Source organism: Pseudonaja textilis, chromosome 1 (assembly GCF_049901715.1).
Source record: "Pseudonaja textilis isolate UNSWEBS1 chromosome 1, rPseTex1.2, whole genome shotgun sequence".
Lineage (NCBI taxonomy): Eukaryota > Metazoa > Chordata > Lepidosauria > Squamata > Elapidae > Pseudonaja > Pseudonaja textilis.
The window spans coordinates 7261786-7284415 of record NC_141990.1 but is presented as its reverse complement, the minus strand read 5'-3'; the positions used below and the strand labels follow the sequence as shown (position 1 = coordinate 7284415).

Genomic DNA, 22630 nt, shown 5'->3' with positions numbered 1-22630 from the left:
ATAGATGGATAGATGGATAGACAGACAGACAGGGTAGGGTAGGGTAGGTAGGTAGACAGATAGACAGACAGACAAGGTAGGTAGGTAGGGTGGGTAGATAGATAGATATGATAGATAGATAGATAGATAGATAGATAGATAGATAGATAGATAGATAGATAGATAGATAGATAGGTAGGTAGGTAGGTAGGTAGGTAGGTAGGTAGGTAGATAGATAGATAGATAGATAGATAGATAGATAGATAGATAGATAGATAGATAGATAGATAGATAGAGTAGGAGGGTAGGTAGGTAGGTAGATATTCACTTAACTGTTACTAAACTGCAATTATTCACTTAATTGCCGCAAGAAAGATTGTAAAATGGAGCAAAACACAACTGTCTTCACTTAGCAACATTTTGAACTCAATTATGGCCGTAAATTGAGAACTATCTATATTATAGTTTTTAGAGAAATTACTGAAAAAAAAATAGGTTCCCTTGATTCCATGTAATTACTAGAAAAAAAACCTATGTTTTCATATGAATGAAATAGAAACAGCTTGATCTGAAATAATTGTTCTACTTCCCTAACCAGGTCCACTGACCTTCTCTCAAAATGCTGACAAGCTTACACTGATTAGCCTGATTAGCCCTCTACTACAGTAAATTGTCTTTTCAGCCTGCTATTTCTAACAGAAACCCATTTAATAATAAGCGGAGAAAATTAGAAATAATATAAAATTAAGGTAACGCTCTATGATGCCATTTAAGAATATTCAGGAGACAAAACCAATTTTAAATAAGTACATATCTTGTATTTTTTTAAAAAACGTTTTGTTTCTTTAAAACAAAGACCTCTTCCCCAAAAATATAATACCAGTAAGTGGACAGAAAGTTATTAAAGTAATTCATTTCAATTAATGCTCAATATTAATAAAAATAACATCCAAGCACCCCTGAGTTGTTCTTACATAGACATAACAAAGAAGAATAAATTTCTGAGATCAGTGCCAAAATTGCCACTACATTATTTATAAATATTGAAAAAGAAAAGGATAATGGCTAAAAACAATATAAAGTGTTTGATTTCTGACTTTCCCTTTCTTTGTACTCAAACCAATTTATGGTGTTTATTGACAGAAACTTTAGAAACAATACTCTAAGGATTTTTTATTTGTCTTGCTGTGGGTAATATCATATCTATGGAAACCATTCTTGTTTAAATTTCTATTATGTATAGTGTGAATTTCATCATTGCTGCACACTCATGTTTTGCCTTTTTTATAAAAAAAAAATAGGTATTTATTTTAAGGGCTAACACCCTTTTCTGTGAAAGAGACACATACATTAAAAATAAACAAAGGAAGCTGTGGTTTATAACTAGTAATTTACCAAAAGCTAATCCTATTTCTTTTCCTGGGCAAGCCAACTTAGCAATAAGTTGTGACACACCAACAGTATTTCTCAGCAACTTGAAGACATGTGGACTTCAACTCCCAGGATTTCCCAGCTGGCTCTTATCTATGAGAATTCTGGGAATTGAAGTCCACACGTCTTCAAATAACCAGGTTGAGAAACATTGCACCAACAGATATGCTTCCTTTATAACCTTGCAAAGTTGCTTGAAAAGAAAAAAAAAATTAATACATTCACTAACACCAAACTTCAAGTTCGTTTTCTTTCCAACTTGGTCACCTGCCTGATTTTGTAACCTCCTCTTGTGCTTTCTACAGCTCCTTCCCTCAACTTCATGTTCTTAGGTAACCTCAATTGCCGGTTATTATCTCATCAACCATTACAACAGCCGCTATTACAGGAATGCCAACGAATCAAGTTTCTTCTCTTACCAACAAGGAACAATGTCCAAGGAAACCAGTAACCCTAGTAACAGGCAATTTATTGTATGCTGTTGTTGTTTTTTTAAAGTATTTTTAATATAAAACAGGAGAAATATATCATTAAGAACTATATTCTTTTTATTTTATTTTTTTAAGATAAATTATGTCATAAAATCATAACGTATCCTGCAGGCTGTCCTTAACTCCAAGTCCTCTTTAATGCATGTCTTTTTCAGAAGATAATGGGACTCAGGAATTTTTCCCCCAAGGTGCTATACCTTCAAAAAGATTGAGCAATAGGTTGAGATAAAATATTCACAGGAACAGAAGATAAGCTAATTAAAAAATTGTATTACTAGGTGTTAAATTAGAAGAGCAAGTAAAGGATGATAGCATGGGTGAAAATTTTTGGGTATACCATAGAATTAGATAAATGGCAGAAGTTACGGGTAAGAAATTATAAATTAACAATATCGACAGCACACAAAGAAAATCTGTATAAGATGTTTTATAGATGGCACTTTGCACCAGCAAAACTGGCAAAGATATTTAAAGATAAATCAGCAAAATGCTGGAAGTGCCACCAGACACCCGGATCATATTACCATATGTGTGGTGGACATGCGTAGAAGCTAAAATATATTGGACAAAAATACACACATGGTTGGAAAAAATGATAAAGCAACACATGGATTTGAAACCTGACTGACTTTTGAAACCTAATATTTTTATTAGGGATGGTACCTGACTGTTATAGCAAAGAAAAAACATACTCGATTATCCATGTATTAACAGCAGCTAAGATTGCATTTGCTCAGAACTGGAAAAGCGATAAAATCCTGGCAGAGGGAAAAGTGAGTGAGAAAATATTTGAATGTGTAGTGATGAATAAATTAACACTGGTAATTAAAGAAAAAGAAGAAACTGAATACAATAAGATATGGGATACATTTTACCAATGCTTGGAAAATAAAACAAGTTAAAATTGAGTAGATGACTATATAGAGAAATAAGTGAGAATATTGATATCGAGGTGATAAATGTAAGAGATAATGATTTATAAAGGAAATGTGATTATTATTATATTGGTAAGAAAAATACTAAACTACAATTGTTAGCACAAGATATATGTATTCAGTTGACATACTATTTAAAGGAAAGATGGATTTATTGTAAATATAAACTAAAAAAAACTTTTGGAAACAAAACAAAATAATGGCTGAGCATAATTTAATTAAATACTAGGAAATAAATAACATTATTTTAAAAATTTACATACCTAAAAGGTAAATATTTAATAAATTTATACGTGGTCCATCTCACTATCCAAGCAATTCTGAACAGCTATAGATACAGAATATAAAAATTTCAAATATTGAAAAAAATACATAAAGAAAAAAATATAGAAGTATATAAAAAGAAAGAAAAAGAGAAAAGGTACAGAATATACAGTGGTCTAAAAGAAAAAAGTTAAAGTAGCTATTTTTTACCTTTTTTTATAACAGTTACAAAGTCCTTCCTTCTTTCCTCCTTAACATTACAATAACCCCTTCAGCCCGATTCAATATTTTTCTAATCATCAAAAACAGAAAACACTATTTCACTTTTTTTCCATTTTCAGCAACAATCCATAGAAAGTTTGCAATCGTTTATAAACTACTTATTGTCTCATTTCTGACCATACAGGTCAGATTTGCTGTTTAGTTCTACCATCTTCATAATCTCATTTGTCCATTGTGGGTATTTTGATAGGTCGCCATCTTGGTGTATAAAATGTTGCCGTCAATAAGGCCCTAGGAAATCTATAGAATGCCAAAAATAAGACGTCAAAGTATGAAATGCTTAATATTTCACACACTTCCGAGATATTTTATGCAATGCCAAAGGGCAAACCCACAATGTAATAAAACACTCCCACTAAAATGCTTCTCTAACCTTCCTTGTTACAACAAGTAGGTCAACTGGTCTTTTTCTCTTGTCTTTTTTTTTTCCAGTAAGAAAGTCCTGTACTTTATTTTGCATTTCTTCTTTCATTTCCATATATATGGGGTTTTTTTTCATTCACTGTAGTGACCATTCAAGGTTACAACAGCACTGAAGAAAGTGACTTATGACCGTTTTTCACACTGCAGCATCCACAATGTGATCAAAATTTGGACACTTGACAACTGATTCTTATTTATGATGGCTGCAGTGTGTCCCGGGGTCGTGTGATCCTTTTTTGTTGCTCTCAAGTCAGTGGGGAAGCCGCATTCACTTAACATCTGTTACTAACTTAACAACTGCAGTGATTCACTGAACAACTGTGGCAAGAAAGTAAAACGGGGCAAAATTGACTTAACAACTGTCTCACTTAGCAACAGAAATGTTGGGCTCAATTTTTGTCGTAACCAGAGGACTACCCTCTTTGTGACTCTCTTTTCATACTTTGCCTTGTTATTCTGCCATCCATGGGATCGCGAAGAGTCGGACACGACTTAGCAACTGAAAACAACAATCATCAGAAAAGATGGAATTTCAAGTAAAAGCTGAAGTATTAGGATACAATGGCAAAAAAGTCATAAATCACTTAGTATGTAGAGAACAAAAAAAAATCTATACATAAATTCCCAAGATTTGAGCATTATCCTTTCAGTCAGGCAGCCAGGCTCATCTTAATCCGCTAGAACAGGGGCACCAAACTTACATCGTCATGGCTGTGTCACATGACATACCAGGACTTTTTTTCTCCTTTGCTAAACTGGGCGTGGGCATGGCCAGTGCGTGATGCATCCGGCCCTGCACTAAAAGGTCTAACCCAGCTCTCCTCCAACAATGTCTCAAGCCACCAGTTGCTAAGAACAACAGAGCAAAGTTGAGTCAAGTGGATCTGTTATATTGCTTGTAAAACCCTTTTTATCGCCAGCCAGTAGTTTTCACCCGAAGGACCCATCCTCTCAGGTACATAACCTTTCCATAAAATATTAAGATACTTAACACAAAAGTATCCTCGCAATGCCACAAACATCTCACAGATACCTGGCCCTACACTAAGACACGCCACTTTCAAGCCAAGGTCAATTTGCTTCAATAATTACAGCTCCACTAAAAAAAAAAAAATCATCTGAAACTCTGATGAAAGAAGCCAACTGCCACCTCAATGACAATTAACCACCAGCATTATGTTCTTGTCTTTATGTGACAGATATCAAGATCTTTTCAGTGTGGAAAATATTCTCTTTTCGAAAGCTGCTGGCTTTGAATGTGGGATGATTACATTAGAATATTCAGTCTTCGGGATCTCTTGAAGGAAGAGGATGGTCCCTCTAGGACTGTGTTTCTCAACTTCACCAACTTTTAAGACAGGTGAACTTCAACTCCCAGAATTCCTCAGCATGGAATTCTGGGAGTTGAAGTCCATTCTGTTGAAGTCCATGTTGCTGAAGTTGACAAACATAGTACTAAGGAAACCTTGAGAGCCAGAAAAAAGCCAAAACGTTTAAATTAAAAGAAGATTTCAGCTATCAGGAGGAACTTCATGAAGGTAGATGCATGAAGCAGTGAAATAGTTCTTATTTTTATTTATTTATTTTTGTCAATTGCTTACAAGATAATAGGTATAAGTAAAAACATAGTTATGAATACATGGATACATATAAGAAAAATAAAAAATATATATAAAAGAAACAATAGGACAGGGACGTTAGGCACGTTGGTGCGCTTATGCACACCCCCTACAGACCTCTTAGGAAAGGGGTGAGGTCAATAGTAGACAGTCTAAGGTTAAAGTTTTTGGGGTTTGGGGAAGAAACCAGAGTCAGGTAGAGTATTCCAGACATGGACCACCCTGTTGCTGAAGTTGTATGTCTGCAATCAAGTTTGGTACGATTAATCTTGAGTTTGTATCTATTGTTTGCTCTTGTATTGTTATGGTTGAAGCTGAAGTATTCACTGACAGGTAGTTTTCCTAGGACACCGATGGACTCCCCACTCTGAGGTTTTCCAACAGCAGCTTCGATGGCCATCTGCTGACAAAGCTTTAGCATTGAGCAAGCATCAGTCTAAATGACCCCTGTGGTCCCAATAAAACATTTGTAGCTTGGAGTTGAACTATGCCGGGTCTTTGGTGCTCTCTGAGCTAGGTTGTTTTCATGCAGACATTCACGATCAGACTAGATAACACCATCAGTGCTAGGTCGTTGAGGCTTTCCTGTAGACCAGGGGTGTCAAACTCAAGGCCTGGGGGCTGGATCTGTCTTGCAGGGTGTTAAGATCTGGCCTGTGGGGCTGCCCTGAAAACAGCAAAGGATCGAACCGCGGTGGCTCTGCCAGCAAAGGAATTCCATTTTTGCTGGCAGAGGGTTGCTGGAGGCCATCGCAGTCGAAAATGGAGCTCACGAGAGCCATGGGTGGCCCTCCCGAGCTCCATTTTCGCTGGCAGTAAGTTGCAGGAAGATGTCGCAGCCGAAAACGGAGCTTGGGAGCCCGTTTTCGCTAGCAGATCACTCGGGCCGCCACAGGCGCCCCTGCTATGAGTGACACTGAGCTGGCCACGCTCCTCCCTGAGGTCAAACACAACCCTGATGCAGCCCTCAATGAAATCGGGATAGACACCCCTGCTGTAGAATATTGTGTTCTGTGGTCAATAGCAATAGCACTTAAGACTTACACAGTACTTTAGAGCTCCCTCTAAGTGGTTTACAGAGTCAGCCTATTGCCCCCAACAATCTGGGTCCTCATTTTACCCACTTCAGAAGGATTGAAGGCTGAGTCAACCTTGCGCTGGTCACAATCGAACTCCTGGCAGTGGGCAGAATTAGCCTGCAATACTGCATTCCAACTACTGTGCCACCATGGTTCCTATGTAGATCATACCCACAGATAGGCTCTCTATGGTCTTTATTATCTCTATATGACCTCTGTGGTCTCTTCCTAGTCATCCATTATAAAATCCATGCCCTTTTATATAGGATTATGGGAAGTATCATAGCTCTAAATATATTGATGCCACGTCCAGGGCAATTTGCAACCTGGGTGAACACCAATAGTAAACTGCAAAAAAATAAAAAATAAAAAAAAATCCCTGATTCCAACGTCTTTCGGCCTCTCCCACTCACTCTCCCCAATTGCCGTTGGCTGCTGTGAGAGTTCCTAGCTCTCTGAGATTAACCGGATTACAGCAACCACATTGCGATGTGATGAATCAGCAGCGACAGCTGAAGGAAAACACAATTCGATTGCAGGTCTTGAAGGAGAGCAGTTGGATCCCTGATCTAGATCGTTCCTTTTTTAGGTGAGAACGTCATCTAAGGATTATCCCCCCCCCCAATATTGGTGATTTTATAGTCAATTCTTTTCCAAAAGGCAGTAGAGTCAGTCCTCAACGTACGATTCCAATTAAGTCCAAAATTTCTGTTGCTAAGCGACACAGTTCTTCAGTGATTGTCGCCCCGTTTTGCGACCTTTCTTGCCACAGTTGTTAAGTGAATCACTAGAGCTGCTAAGTGAATAATAGAAATACGTCATGTGAATCTGGTTTCTCCATTGATTTTGAAGGTTGTAAAAAGGGGATCATGTGATCCCAGGACACTGCGACCGCCATAAATAGAAGTCAGCTGCCAAGCAGCTGAGTTTTGATCATGTGATCATGAGGATGCTACAATGGTCGTAACTGCAGAAAACAGTCATAAGTCACTTTTTTCAGTGCCGTTAACTTTGAAAGATCACTAAGCGAACTGTTGCAAGTCAAGGACTGCCTATAAGTTTAGCAGAGTTCCATTTTGCCTGCAAGCAGCCACTGATTGTCCAGCATGATGACCATTAATTTCAAATGAATGTGTCTCTTCTGTTGCTCACCCATGGAGAGAAGCAAAGACCTTGTTAGATTGTCCAAGGAGAATGCCTAGAGGAAATTGAACAAGGCTTTCCACAAATCTGGGCCTTGTAACTCAAGGTTACCTTATACAGGGTTCTATGGTATATACAGTATTCTATGCTCTTTTGTTCGAAATAGTTTCCTGTTACAGTTAAACAGTTGAGCAGTAAAGCACATGGTGACTGTTTGCTCTGTGCTCAAAACAGAATTTCTAACACAAAGTCAACGAGGAAGCCAGATTTGCTTAACAACCATGTTACTAGACTTAAACTTAGAATAAATTTATTGTCACTTTAAATGTACGCTAATCAGCATATGTTAAAATGAAATTTTATTGCATATATCTCTCAAAGGGTCACTGCCTCCAGTATATACTACATGAACATGACAATTAAAAAATTATATATATACACCCATATATACTGTATATGACGCAGAGAAACAATAGAGTCTAGGTAAGTAAGATTAGCACGAAAGCTTGAAGATATTTTTTTCTTAATTTTGGCCCATCCTGAAGTGTTCTTCATATTACAGGTAGTCCTCAACTTATAACAGTTCATATAGTGATCATTTGAAATGACAATGGCATTGAAAAAAGTGACTTACTACCGTTTTTCACAATTATGACTATTGCATGGTCCCGTGATCCAAATTCGGATGCTTGGCAAGAGGCATGTATATTTATGACAGTTGCAGTGTGTCGGGGGGGAGAAGTCACATGATCCTCTTTTGTGTCTTTCTGACCAGCAAAGTCAATGGGGAAGCCAGATTCACTTAACAACCATGTTATCTAATGTAACACCAACAGTGATTCACTTCAACAACGGTGGCAAGGAAGGTCTAAAATGGAGCAAAATTCACACAACAACTATCACACTTAGCAATATAAATTTTTGAGCTCAATTGCGATCATAAGCAGAGGATTACCTGTACAGTACAACCAAACAAATTAGTAGGTAATAGAAGGGTAACCTTTAGAAATGTGAAGGCTGTGAGGCTACACAGGCTTTGGCAGCTAATGGAATAGCCCAAGTTATTAATATTTGAACAAGTATGACATTTCTAGAAGGAAAGAAGCTTAGCTGGCTCAGTCAATTACAGGACCCAGTGTCTGCTCTCCTGCAAGATGAAAAAGAACATAGAAGCCACAAAAGCCACCTTGCTCTTTCGATGTTTGAACTACGGCTTATTTTGTCTTCAACAGATCTGAGGAAGAAAGAACCTGTTTAAGGCCAAGCCTTCTAATAGCAGAAACAACGATAAACCACTGGCGAAACTGTCATGCCTGGGTTGCAAGTGATTCAAAAGTGCAGAGTGAGGAGAGAATATGAAATCAAATGCAATTATTTCTTTTCACTTACCCACGGTTCAGCAACTCAGCCTAATCAAGGAACCACCAAGACCACTGCCACGAACACTGACAGAGCAAGACACTTGTATATATACAGAGAGAAAACCTCACTCCCTTCTAGGGCTGATGACATTCCCTAGTTGGGTCATGAAATGTCTACAAGAAAAACAACCGAGCTCAGAGAGCAATTCTTTCCAACCATCAGAGCAACTCATATTCTTTCTCGACAGTATTTCTTTATTAGATTTATATACAGGTAGTCCTCGACTTACAACAGTTTATTTAGTGATCATTCAAAGTTACAACAGCACTGAAAAAAGCGAACTTATGACCAGGAAGCCAGGTTCGTTGAACAACAGTGTTACTAAACTGGAGTGATTCACTTAACAACCCTGGCGAGAAAGGCCGTGAACCGGGCAAAATTCACTTCACTGTCCTACTTGGCAATGGAAATTCTGAGCTCAGTTGTGATCGTAAGTTGAGGAGCATCTGTGAAATGCAGAAGTTCACTCCCCAAAACACCCCAACCAGCTCCATCCACAGGTACATGAGACTGCTTCTTTCCTAAAAGTTTCTGGTTTTGTGTACCGAAATACCTCTGGGAATGTGCACCGAAAGGCACGGCGAAGGATCTAAAGGTATATTTCGGCAATGCCTGTTGGCTGGCATGTTTCCACGACCGATTTATTACACTCGGTAGAAATGGAACCCTCCTCCCTTGTAACTGGGTACAGAAGTCAGATGGTGCTTGTTATGTTCATGTCTCCTGATTATGAGCTTCTCAGAGGCTTCTGGCTGATCGTTGCGGAACAGAATGCTAAACTAGTTATGCCTTTGGGCTAATCTAAGCATGTCTGTTTTTATTCCCCTGGAGAAGACATTTTTAAAAAAATCATTTTAAATATGCCTATTTATTCAGGCTGCAGCTTGCCCTCGGAAGTTGTGGGAGCGCCATCAGTTGAGGTTTTCAAGAAGAGATTGGACTGCCATTTGTCAGAAATGGTGTAGGATCTCCCGCTTGGGCGGGGGGTTGGACTAGATAACCTACAAGGTCCCTTCCAACTCTGATTATCTGCATCTGTATCAGAACAAAGTTAAGAGCCCTAGAATCATACAGTTGGAAGGGAGCACAGACATCACTGAATCTAACCGTCCACTAAAACATTTCTGACTGATGCCTGTTGCAATGTCCACTTCTAAGCACTTCTAAAGAACTTATCGCTTCATAGAGAAGTCTATTGTACCACCTGATGCCTAGTCTGAACCTTCCTCTTGTTTTCAACCCATTAGTTCTGGTCCCACCTGCTGGGGAAATAAAGGAGAAGTCCACCTCTACGTCAGTCACACCTGACCGGATAACAAACTCTACTCCACGGGAAGCCTAGAATTATTTCTACCATGATGGCCTATAACAGCGATGGCTAACCTTTTCGACATCGTATGCTGAAAGTGCGTGCGTGTGCCTGCACCCATAATGCAATGCACATGCTTGCTCCCCCACTCCCCCTCTGTGCATACACACACATCTCCCACATGCATCCCACCCCTCATGCATGCGCAGCAGATACCCGACAATCGGCTGGCTGGCGGGAGGTGTGCACGCATGTGTAGTGAAACTGTGCTGAGGCGACAGCTCGTGTGCCAGCAGAGATGGCTCTGCATGCCACTTCCGGCACGCGTGCTGTAGGTTCAACATCACAGGGCTATAATAGCAAACTATTGTGTTCCCCCAAAATAAGACCCTGTCTTATATTTTTTTGCCATCAAAAAAGGCACCAGGTCTTATTTTTGGGGGGGGGGATGTCATCCACTGACTCACCTCACTTGCATGCATCGCCCCCAGCCTGCTTTTCGCTGTCAGAGGCCTTCAGGAACTTATTCGGTTTCAGATAGTTGCAGCCACATTTTGCACACCTCAGCCCCTTTCTTCTGCAGCCAGCAAGGTTTTCCTGAAGGCCTCTAGAGCCGATAACAGAGCTCCGGATCGATCCAAAGCTCTGTTATCGGCTACAGAGGCCTTCAGGAAAGCCCTGCTGACTGCAGAAGAAATGGGCCAAGGTGTGTGAGGCTGGCTGCAACTATCCAAAGTTAAGTAGTAGGGCAGCTCCACCTCCCCATCCCCACCCTAGCCGTGCACCTTGGAGTGGGCGGGGTCTCAATTAGGGCTTATTTTGGGGGGTAGGGCTTATATTGGGCACAGATGTAAAAAAATCAAACTAGGACTTACTTTCTGAGTAGGTTGTATTTACGGGGAAACACGTTATTTCAAGTTTGTTTATGCTGGGCCTCCTCTTCCTTCTTAGGGCTTGGTGGATTAAGAAAGCGTCTCTCTGATCCACTTCCAAATGTTACCTGGCCATTATGAACTTAAAAAGTGTTCCTGCTCCTTAACACCTAGACATCGGCTTCTATATTAACTCCATCAAGATTGCTTTCTTGTTCTCTATACCATATCACACTCCTTTAGATATTTAAAACACCGCTAAGACGTTTCTTCTCTGTGATCTCTTCTGTAGGCTAAACTTATTTAGATCCTTTGACTTTTCCTCATAGGCTTAGCTTGCAGGCCATCTTGGTAGCCTTCGTCTGAATTTGCAGCAATTTACCCCTGTTCTTGTAGAGCTGGGGTGCCCAAAACTGGTCACAGAACTCCAAATGGGGTCTGACCAGGGCAGAATAGAGCAGGGAACAATTGAGGAGTTCTTGGTGCTAAGCTTGGATGCTTCCTTGCAGTCGTTTCATCACCCAACTCAAACAATCAATCAATAGCCTAATCAAGGAACCACCAAGAACACTCCTGCCAACACTAATGGTGCAAACCACTTGTATATAAATTTGGGGCAAATCTCATTCTCTTCTAGCACTGATGATGTTACCTAACTGGGTCATGAAACATCTGCAAACAAACAAAAAAACCCCACAAGCTCAGAGAACGCCAAGGACCCCTCATGTTAACCCTGAAGCTACAAATATTCTCTCTTTTATTGGGGAACAATGGCCTGGATTGTGTGTTCCTGTTAATGCACCCCCAAATGGCAATGGCCTTTTTAGCAGCTGCATGCTACTTCTGGCTCATGTTTCCCTTGCGATTGCCAAGGACACCAGATCCCTATCAAGCCAGGTCCTCGCTCCATCTTATATTCATGCCTTTTCAACCCCGATTCAGAAATTTACAGCGTTTCTCAAATTCCACCATATACTTTTCAATCCATGCTTAAGATGGCCCCAGATTTTTCTGAATCACTTTCATGTAACGGATTAGTTGTCCCTCCTAGTTATGCATCATCTGCAGGCTCACGTCATCTAAATCGTTGTGTCATCTCCGTAACCACGTCATCCAAATCATTTATACAAATGAGAGACTAGGATAGAGAGCCTGTGGAATACTCCCATTCAAAAAAAAAACCCAATAAAGATAACTCTTTTGTTGGTGGTCCAGCTAACTGTTCTTATCATCTAGCCAACAATTAAGTCCCAATTCAATGGGGTTTTGTTCCTGGTAGCCTACGGTGTGGCAGCATCTCACCAACTTTGACAGATCTTAAATCACTACACAGGCTCAGACCTGATAAGTACTTTAATGGAAGGCTGCCAGAAAATCCAGGGCTGTAAAATAAATTGCAAAGTCAAATAAACAAAGGAATTTTGTGCCAGGAAAACAAGCTGAAATTTTTCACGAAATCCCAAGCTTGACTCAAAGGTGATAGTATCTTTATAGAGCCAAATGAATTTTGTTATTGTTGCGTCTTACCATAAAAGTCAGTTTTCCAAGGTGATCGTAAGTTCAAATCAATAAATGGCCATAAGAGAAGGCCTACCTGTATAAGAATCCTTTTCATGAGAAAATGCCTTTTGTTTTCAATTCTTAAAAAAATGATAGGATGGGAATTTGAAGGTTGCACATAGAGGAAACCAAAAGGAACAGAAACTTACAATTAAAGGAGAAGAATACTTAAATTTATTAATAGCCATTGGAGCAAAATACCTTAACATTGGATGTAGGATAAGATATTTTTGAACAATGGATCAAGAAGTTAATTTTAAGAGTGCCTGCCTATATATACAAAGATGTTATATAAGTGGAACAAGTTTCACCAGGCAAAACTGAAACTGGATTTATAAATGATAAATTACAAGAATGATATGGAATAAGGTGCTACACAGGATCCTCAAATAAAACTGGCCAATGTCTTAATAATTAAATTATTAAATGTGACATACAATAATTAAATAATTAAGTGTGACAAACAAAAAAAACCCCAAATCTAAAGAGTGACCTGGATAACTTTCCTATATTGGATTTATAAAAGACACTTTTGTAAGCTTTGAGGAATTTTGAGAGATGCTACAAAGGGGGGAAAATATGAAAAGAAATCAACATCTTTGGATGTTAACATCATCTTATAGGAAGGAATATAAAGTTGCTGTGCTTAACGAAGATTAAAATAACAGATGTTATCTCAAGAAATTCTTAATGGACTTTGCCAATCAGGACTAAACAAGGCTTTAAGGAAACCTTTTACCTTTACCTTTTATAGATAAGAGGTGAGTTATGGGAAAAAGCGATCATTTCTTATATTAAAGAGAAAGTGATAAGTGGCTAAAATGGTTTATACTTGTTGTGATGAAGGGGAAAGCAAAGAACACGCTGGCTTGATAATGTCAAATCGGATGCAAAGTTGAACATCCAACAATGGAAAGAAGCTATGCTTGATGGGGCAGCATGGAGAGGACTTGCCTATAAATTAACCAAGAGTCAGATACGAGTTTAAGGGTTCAAAACAGACAAAACTTTGTTGCATTATCAGGCAGGACCATCGTAAAATGAATAAGGACCTAAAAGGAAAGACTGTTTATTTTTCACAAGCTGACATTGTCCCTTATGACACACTCATCCCGGAAGTCTCTTCCAAGAACCATCGCAATTTGATTTTTTGGTAAGAGGGTTGTTCTAAAAAGGGAAAGCTCCCCCCCCCCCCAAAATAGCCTTTAGAAGTAGATTGACACTAGTGTACACTACGCACAAAAGGTTTTATTTTGGTGCAATATGTAGACCTGCCACCACCTTCTCCTTACCTACAGAGCACAAGGCAACACAGCAGAAGTGAATGTTTTGATCACTGCCACCGGTGCCGTTTTTTTTTTTTTTGTACTCCCAAGAATGATTTACTGGCTAAGAAAGCACGTCTCGGCCAGCCTCCCAGCTGAGCAACTTACTGCTCTTTTCCGAGAACAATAATTCAGAAGGGGAGAAAAAGCCTCTTTGAAAAGGATGATCAAAGCCATTGGGTTAGGCTGCAGACACAGCCCACATAACTGAGGAATGAATGTGGACAGAAATACTTATAATAGCTAAAACCTGAATGGGTGGACACCATACTTTGAAATCATTGGCACAAACACACAAAGCCAGACACATACATTTATATCCACCCATAATCCTAATTCATTTATTTTTATTATTTTTATAAATACTCAAGGCGCGGAACACACATTCTCTATGCCTTCTTCCTTCTCCCTGTTTTCTCCACAACAACAACCTTGTGAAGTGGTTTGGGCAGAGAGAGAAGGACTGGCCCAAAATCACCCAGCCGCCTTTCATAGCTAAGGTGGGACTAGAACTCTTTATTTCCTGGTGATTGGCCCAAAGTCACCCAAGTGGCTTTCACGCCTTAAGGCAGGACTAGAACTCACCGTAACTCTTGGTGATTGATCCAAAGTCACCCAGGTGACTTTCATGCCTAAGGTGAGACTAGAACTCACCGTCTCCTGGTGATGGGCCCCAAAGTCATCTACCTGGCTTTCATGCCTAAAGCGGGACTAGAGCTCTCCATCTCCTGGTGATTGGGCCAGAGTCACCCAGCTGACTTTCATGCCTACAGCAGGACTAAGTTACAGTCCGCTGGTTTTTAGACTGGTGCCTTAAACCTCACTTCCAAACTTTACTTCCCAGTTTCAAACACCCAAGTCTGGTTTGTAAATAAAATGACAAAAGTGACTAATCTATCCAAAGAGTAAGTTAATCTCAAACACACTGGAGGGACATGTGTGATGCACACACACACACACACACACAAAAAGCACAACATCCACATCTGAAAAACTTCGCTATTTGGTTGCCTAGAAATTGGTCTCCCTTTGCCCAGGAGACCAGCTATTTACAAGTCTGAGAAAATTAGCATTGTGGTTTGGTTTGGTTTTCTTCCTGTTCCTTCTCCCCATGCAGTCTTGCCTGTAAACCTTCTGCCAATAAACATTATGACATCCTGGTTCCTCTTAAAGAAACAAGATATATACATTTCATAATGGAAATGAACTGGATTTCAACATAGGGAAGTCTACCCTGAAGTTCAGCTCCAAACTTTTAATTGCAACAACTATTCATTCAGGAATGTTGCTCATATTTGGCACAGCTGTGTATTTATACTTGGGAAAGAAAAACTTGGAAGCAATTAGCAACCACAAAAATGATTCAAACCATTGCAAACTATATTTCAATGAACTATCACGCTTCCCTGCTTAGCCTAGCATTTTCAAACCTGGCATCTTCCAGAATCCAGATGTACTGAGATTACAATTCCCAGAATCAATCCTGATTTTGAAAAGGGACAGAACAGATGCAAATATAAGCTGAAATTATGAACACGGTGGTTGCTTTTTGTCATCTCATCCCAAGGTCCTAGGCTGGCAGCTTCAGCTCAGATACAGAAGCAAGCAGCTATGATATGCCTGAGAAAGCAACAGGCAAAAGAAAGCAGCTTATATCATACAATTATATCTTATAGCTTATATCGATTTCAATTACTTCGTAAAAATGAAAGACGGCAGAAAAAGCCAGTATGGCTGCATATAAATTAGAAAATCTGGGTGGACATACATACATACATACATACATACATACACACACACACACACACACACACACAAATATCAAAGCTAAAAAAAACAGAGGATAGCTACTTCACAATAATACTTGTGAAATGATCTTGGAATATTAGTTGACTACAAATGGAGCATGAGTCAGCAACATGGCTGCAAAAAGATATGCAGATACCACAGAAATATAGGGTCTCAAATTATTGAAAGCAATGGTTCCAATTTGTGTTAAAAATCATTTAAAATATTGTGTCCAGTTCTTGGCACTAAACTGTAAGAAAGGTTTGGACAAACTGGAGTAGGTTCGACAAAGGCCAACAGGAATAAACAAGACTAGTTCTACAACAACAAAACCCAGTCAATTTTAAATCATCTTTTAGTACTACCGGTAATACCCATCATTTATTTTGCTTTTATTGATTGTAAGCCACCTAGAGTTGCTTCTTGTCAAGATGGTTGGCATCTTACTTATTAGCTAGTCAGTCAGTCAGTGAGAAAGAGGGAGGGAGGGAGGCAGACGGATGGACGGATGGACAGATATTGAAGGCCCTGACTATACTTAGCCTTGAGAAAGCTGAGAAGGGATAGGTTAGTTCTCTTCAGATTGCTCAAAGGATATTATTATACAGAAGCAGCCCAGGACTTCCTTAATTTCAGAATGCAGGTTACCAGGTCTGAAATAAGCCGGAGAAAGTCAGATTCCAACTGAATTTTTTATATAGGCAGCCATCCACGGAGGGTGCTTGGAACTGGAAGACCCGCACCATCAAAAGATTGGACCCAGTGGCCTAGAATGTTTCATGAGGAAGGAAAAGCTTTGCTAAGGCCTGAGATGCCTACTCCACCCAGGTCACATTCTGGCAGCATAAATCACTGGATAGAAGGTTTGCAGCAAAATGCAGCGGAGTTCACTGCCAAGCCTCTAACATCACAGCTCATCTGGTACCCATAAGCCCACCATCAGAATCACAGAGGCTTAATCGAAAAAAAGGCGGTAAGGATATAAAAGAGAAAAGTGTGTCCTAACCAAGATGGATGACGAACGGACCTATACCAGAGAACGCTTCAATCCAGAAGTCTGAAGCTGGTTGCTCTTTAATGCCCACGTACCAGGGTCTTCCAGAAAAGATCAAGGTGCCATCTTAAGGCACAAAGTCCCTCTTCCGGATCCCTGACAGTGGTGTTAAAAACAGAAAGACACTTCATGCTTCGTTGCTCCATGGCAGGGCTTTAAGGGGGATCACCAGCACCATGAGCTGTACCGGCAATCAGTGCACGGAAGAAGTGACACCTGGGCTGCTACTCAGGTGGGAAGCCGGGGTCCCATCAGTTAGCGATGGCCATCTGGCAGGACCACAACAAAAGGGCCTTCTCGGTGGTATGGAACGGCATTCTCTAGGGAACGGCATTCCCCACGGGATTCAGTTGCTCTCCACGCCGTTGCTCTTCCGGAAGGTCCTAAAAATGTGAGTGGGTCAGGGGGACTTCCAAATGGGCACAGAGCCCATCAAATGATTTCACTGTGTTGGTGCTGTCGTTTGGGGGGAGCGGGGGAAGTACTTGCATGCAGCTATGGGCTTTTATTCTACGGTGGATTTTTGAAAATGTCATCCGGAGTCATCTATGTGTGAGTTGGGCGGCTATAAAAGTTCGTTTGATAAATAAAAAATAAACCCAAGGCTGAACCTCCCCAGACTCTGGTGCCTGCAGTGGGGGCAGCCCAATGGCAATTTGCAGAGGGGTTTTGTCACTCTCTCTCCAACGAGCCAAGGCTCCAGAATTCAATTACAGGGACATCCTCGTAGGGTGAAAAAACTCTGTGTCCAGTCGTGTTCCTCCACTCCTCTTCACATCTCCTTCTCTCTCTCCCTCTCCCGCCCTCCCTCAACACACATTTATCTCCATCTCCAACATCCGCTTCACCCCACCTTCCTGCCAGTCCCCTTGCTTCCAGTAACTTCATCTCCATCGGGGAGGTCCAAAAGCCGTGCTTCTGCTTTTGATACAATGCCCACCGGAGCTTCCAACTTCCCCCAAAGCAGAATTAGCCCGTTCCCTCCAGCTGCTTAATAACTGCTATGGCTGTCAAGCTGGAACACGCCACCCTGGAGTGACACAACAGCCAGCCAGCCAGCCAGCCAGCCACCCACCTGGGCCAAGAGGGAGCTGGCCTGCTTCCTCTCAGTGGCAGCCATGATGTCGGCTGAGAGTCGATCCACTCCGCCTGCGGGCCTCATCGTGTCTCCCATGACTGGGATGATTTGGCACGGGGGGCCCTGAATGAAATCCACCATTCTGCCTGTTCTAACCTCGACTGACCTCTTGAACATTTTTTTAAAAAAGCACCCGCTGGAGGAAAAGCCATTTCTCTTCCTTTCAGCCAGGCCCTGAGTTGCATTGGACCAGAAGATCCCTTCCAACTCCGTGAATGCAATGGAATGGCTCGCGCTCCAGTGCCTCCTCTTCTCCAGGCTCAACGGCCATTTATCATCTCAAGGACCTCCAGACCCACTGCCACAACTTTGAGCCTTGGGAACCTCCACAGATCATCAGAGTTATCGTTTTTGATGGGCGTACTGAAAGCACTTCTATCCCCAGGGTTGGAAACCGGCTTCCAGAGGGGCTAAGAGATAAACAAAAGCAGACAGTCTGCGCCCGCAGGCTTTGGCTTGCGGCGTAAAAGGAGATGACACACAAGGAAAACAAGTGGGGAAGAAAAGAGGAAACAAGAACATTGAGCAGCTAGTTCTTAAGGTTATGTCGCTCTTATGCCTGTTATGAGGCACGTAGACTATTTTGTGCGCTTTTTAAATACTTTTTATTAGATCTCGTCGCTCAATATTCCACTTGACTAGATAGTAGCTAATAACACCGTTAACAAGCAACCGATAATAGCCACCAATAAAACAAACCAGCAAATATCAGATTAAAGAGATTTTCTTCCAAGGGACCTTACTATACAGCAATGGCTGTAAACACAGCAAGACCTGTTCTATATTCTCTAATACATGAAGCCTGTAATTCTCTCTCTCTCTCTCTCTCTCTCTTTCTCTCTCTCTCTCTCTCTCTCTCTCTTTTCTCTCTCTCACACACACACATGAATATCTAGCCCTTCCAAGTATATGTACAAGTATTTTATCTCAGTACTCATCTGAGCAATAAACCTTCCATTTCCTAAGATGTCATCAATCACAGTCTCTTCTCGGCCATGCAAGTTCATTCCAAGACCTAATCAACATCTATAGTCACTCCCGCACCCCATAAAAACCTGAAGAGGGGCACGTCCAAGCCCTCAACAGCCCTGCCATCTTAGCAACCTTAATCTTGGTCCCTGTATGGCTAGTTTCAAAGGCAACTTTTGAAGTTACATCCCTAAGACGTGTTAACCATTCTGTAAATAGTCCCAAAGGTGCTTTTCCAAAAGGCAACTGGACTTCCCTTCCCTCGAAAACCTTTCGTTTCTCTCCAAGAAGCTTCCGGAGAATGAACCGAAGAAGCTTCTTGGATGAGAAGCGAAACGTCTTCAAGGGAAAGAGCCTCGGTGGCGGCAGTGGTTGAAGTGCAGTACTGCAAGCCACTTCTGCTGACCATCGGCTGCCTGTAATTTGGCAGTTCAAATCCCACCAGGCTCAAGGTTGACTCAGCCTTCCATCCTTCCGAGGTGGGTAAAATGAGGAGCCAGATTGTTGGGGGGGTGATAGGCTGACTCTGTGAACCGTTTAGAGAGGGCTATAAAGCGGTATATAAATCCAAGTGCTATTGCTATAAAACAAAATCAAACAAGGAAGTCCAGCTGCCTTTGGAACAACCATGATGATTGAGCATGTCCAACCTTTTAACCACAAACTGGGATAACCTGTCTACTACCCCCCCATCCAACAAAACCTCCCTTTGCACAGCTGTGATGGTACCCCTGTCCCCCCCCCACAACATCCACCAAGGACCACAGGTTGGTCCACCCCCCACTATTCCACATCAGGAGACGCCAAACACTCCAGCCTATCTTCTCCTTCTCCAGCAATGCTGCCTTAGCCCTCCCCCCCCCCCGTCTTTCCCCACCGCTACCCCAGAGTCACGACCCCCCTCCAGCCACCTATCTCCATTGCCCCCGCTTCCCCACCTGGTGGACCCCAGAAAGGTTAATTTATCTCCACCTCCCATCATCTCATCTGCCATGTTAGCACTACCCTTGGAGAGCCCCCAATAAGACCCCCCAGCTAAGTTGGCCATGGATGATGGGATGTGTGCTCCCTCCCTGAGGGATAGAAGCAGCCCCTCCACCCCCCAAAGTTCCTCCCCTTTTCGCATGCCTTAGCTTAGCCCCGCCCACACGGAGGTCGCTGCTCCCTGCCCACCCGGCGCCCCTCCGTCTCTCTCTCTCTCTCTCTCATTTACATATTTTATTAGCATGCCCGCCGTCGGAGCCAATCAGGGCGCTCCGAACGCTCGTTTGCATACCCGCCTCCTCGGCGGTCCGCCCTCCCCACTCACCCCTCCGCAGGGCCTCGTCGTAGGTGAGGAAGCCGATGCGCGACTCCTTGTTGCCCATCGCGGTCTCCTCAGTCCATGGCGGGCGGCCGCCGCCGCCGCCGCCCGTGCCCCGCAACAGTCGCTCGCCTCAGGCGGCTGCCGCCGTCGCGGCCGCCGGTTCGCCTGGACTAGCAGCAGCCGCGGCAGCCGCAACAGCAGCGCCGCCCCCGCCGACTCCTGTGGAAGATGTTCGCCTCAGCTGCTGCCGCCGCCGCCACTACCTCCATTCCGAATCACGTGACGTCGCCAATTAACTGACCCCTCCTCTTCTTTCAAAGCTCGGCCCCGCCCCTTGGCTTGTCACTCGTCTCTCCTCCCCCTCTTCCCACCCCCACCCCCAGCTGGAGAACGCGAGCTGTTTGGCCAGCCCTCACTTCCGGTGCGAGGTCGGCCGCGCGCCGGCAGGAAGGCAGGCAATGCGCGTGCGCAGACTCGCACCAAATTCTCTTTTTTTCCGGGTTTTTTTTAATCTATAAGAATGTTTTAAAATATATAATGTTTTTATACTTTTTTTAATTGTTTTTTTTTCACAGAACTGTTGGTGGAAATCTTTCCTCCGTTCCTTTTTAAAGTTCTCTCACTTGGCAGTAAATATAGGGGTGAAAATAATGTACAGAATAGTATACAGATGTAAGGGACCTTGTAGGTCATCTAGTCCAGCCCAAGCTGGAGACTCTATTTCTGACAGGTGGCAGACGTAATAAATAGCACTGATTAGTTTTCTATAAGACTGGAAATTTACCTCATAATTTCCCAGAGCATTTCAGGAATAAATATATCCTGTGTGGCCCCTGTCAAATTATATAGGGACATCAACCAATAATAACAATTTGTGTGGAAGAGAGATGTAATTTGGATTATGTGATCTATGCATACAGGTAGTCCTTGACTTACAACAACGTGACTTATGAAAAAAGTGACTTATGACCGTTTTTCACACTTATGACTGTTGCAGCATCCCCACAGTCAAGGCATTAAAATTCAGACGCCTGGCAACCGACTCGTATTTATGACAGTTGCAATGTCCTGGGGTCATGTGATCCTCTTTGGCGATGTGACAAGCAAATTGCATGGGGAAGCCAGATTCACTTAACAACCATATCAATAACTTAACACCTCCTTAACAACTGTGGCAAGGAAGGTTGTAAAATGGGGCAAAACTCACTTAACAACTGTCTCACTTAGCAAGAGAAATTTTGGGGCTCAATTGTCATTGTAAAGTCAAGGACTACCTGTAACAGAGTTGGGAGGGACCTTAGAGGTCTTCTAGTCCAACCCCCTTCAGGCACTACCGTTTCAAACAAATGGTACGGTTCAAACATTGGGCTGTCCAATCACTTCTTAGAAGCCTCCAGTATTGGAGCATCCACAACTTCTGGAGACAAGCCATTCCACCCATTAATTGTTCTAACAGTGAAGACCAGTGGATTCTAACCAGTGGAACAGCTTGTCACTTAAAATTGTAGGGGCTTCATTCATCACTAGAAGCTTTTAAGAAGAGACTGGACAGTCGCTTGTCTGAAACAGCATAGGGTCTCCTGCTTGAGCAGGGGGTGGACTATAAGACCTCCAAGGTCCCAGCTTAATTCTGATTCTCACTGTCAGGAAATTTCTCCTTAAATTCTTGGATGCTTATCTCCTTGACTAGTTTCCATCCATTGCTTCTTGTCTTGCCTTCATCTGCTCTGGAGAACAGGGCAGCCCCTCAAATATTGGGAAACTGCTACTGCAATATATTTTCTGTTCTCTCTCGGAAGGGTGACAATGCTAGATTCAAACGACCTTCGGTTGGAAACCTGAAGTGTGCTCCTCTCGCTTTAATCTTCCCTTTGCACTGATCCAAAAATAGCCCCGCCCCTCCAATCTTGCTCTCCTCACGTGACATGAGGGAGGACAGCGGGTACTCTCTCTCCTTCTACAGAAATAATAATGTAGAGTTACCCGCAAGTGCCCAAACCAAAATATAATTTCCTTCTTGTCTTCTATAAAAAACATAGATATGCATCCCTGCCGTGGGGGGAACACATGACTCGCTGCCACCGTCTGAAACCATGCAGAGTTTTAATTGCAATTTTGAAGCCCACCAATCTAACCTCTATGACGTTTTCATGGCAGGTATTTGGCAGTAATTGAGAAGCATTTCGACCATCTATCTTATGTAGGGAGGAGCCCATAGAGATAAAAAATATTATAGGGGAT

General features: G+C 42.0%; 1 protein-coding gene across 6 annotated transcripts in view; it reads right to left on the bottom strand.

The window, feature by feature from the left end:
• The window catches only part of USP32 (ubiquitin specific peptidase 32), a 206466-nt gene extending 185779 nt beyond the window's left edge, over positions 1 to 20687 (bottom strand). For 3 of the 6 annotated variants that reach the window (XM_087925221.1, XM_087925242.1, XM_087925250.1), the window contains exon 1: positions 20393 to 20676. In XM_087925221.1, the coding sequence (XP_087781347.1) occupies positions 20393 to 20450 (58 nt within the window). In that variant the 5' untranslated portion in view covers positions 20451 to 20676. Of the gene's footprint in view, positions 1 to 20392 lie in introns of all 6 variants that reach the window. The other 3 variants (XM_087925232.1, XM_087925236.1, XM_087925228.1) reach the window with 2 other exon arrangements.
• Between the last annotated feature and the right edge of the window lie 1943 nt (positions 20688 to 22630).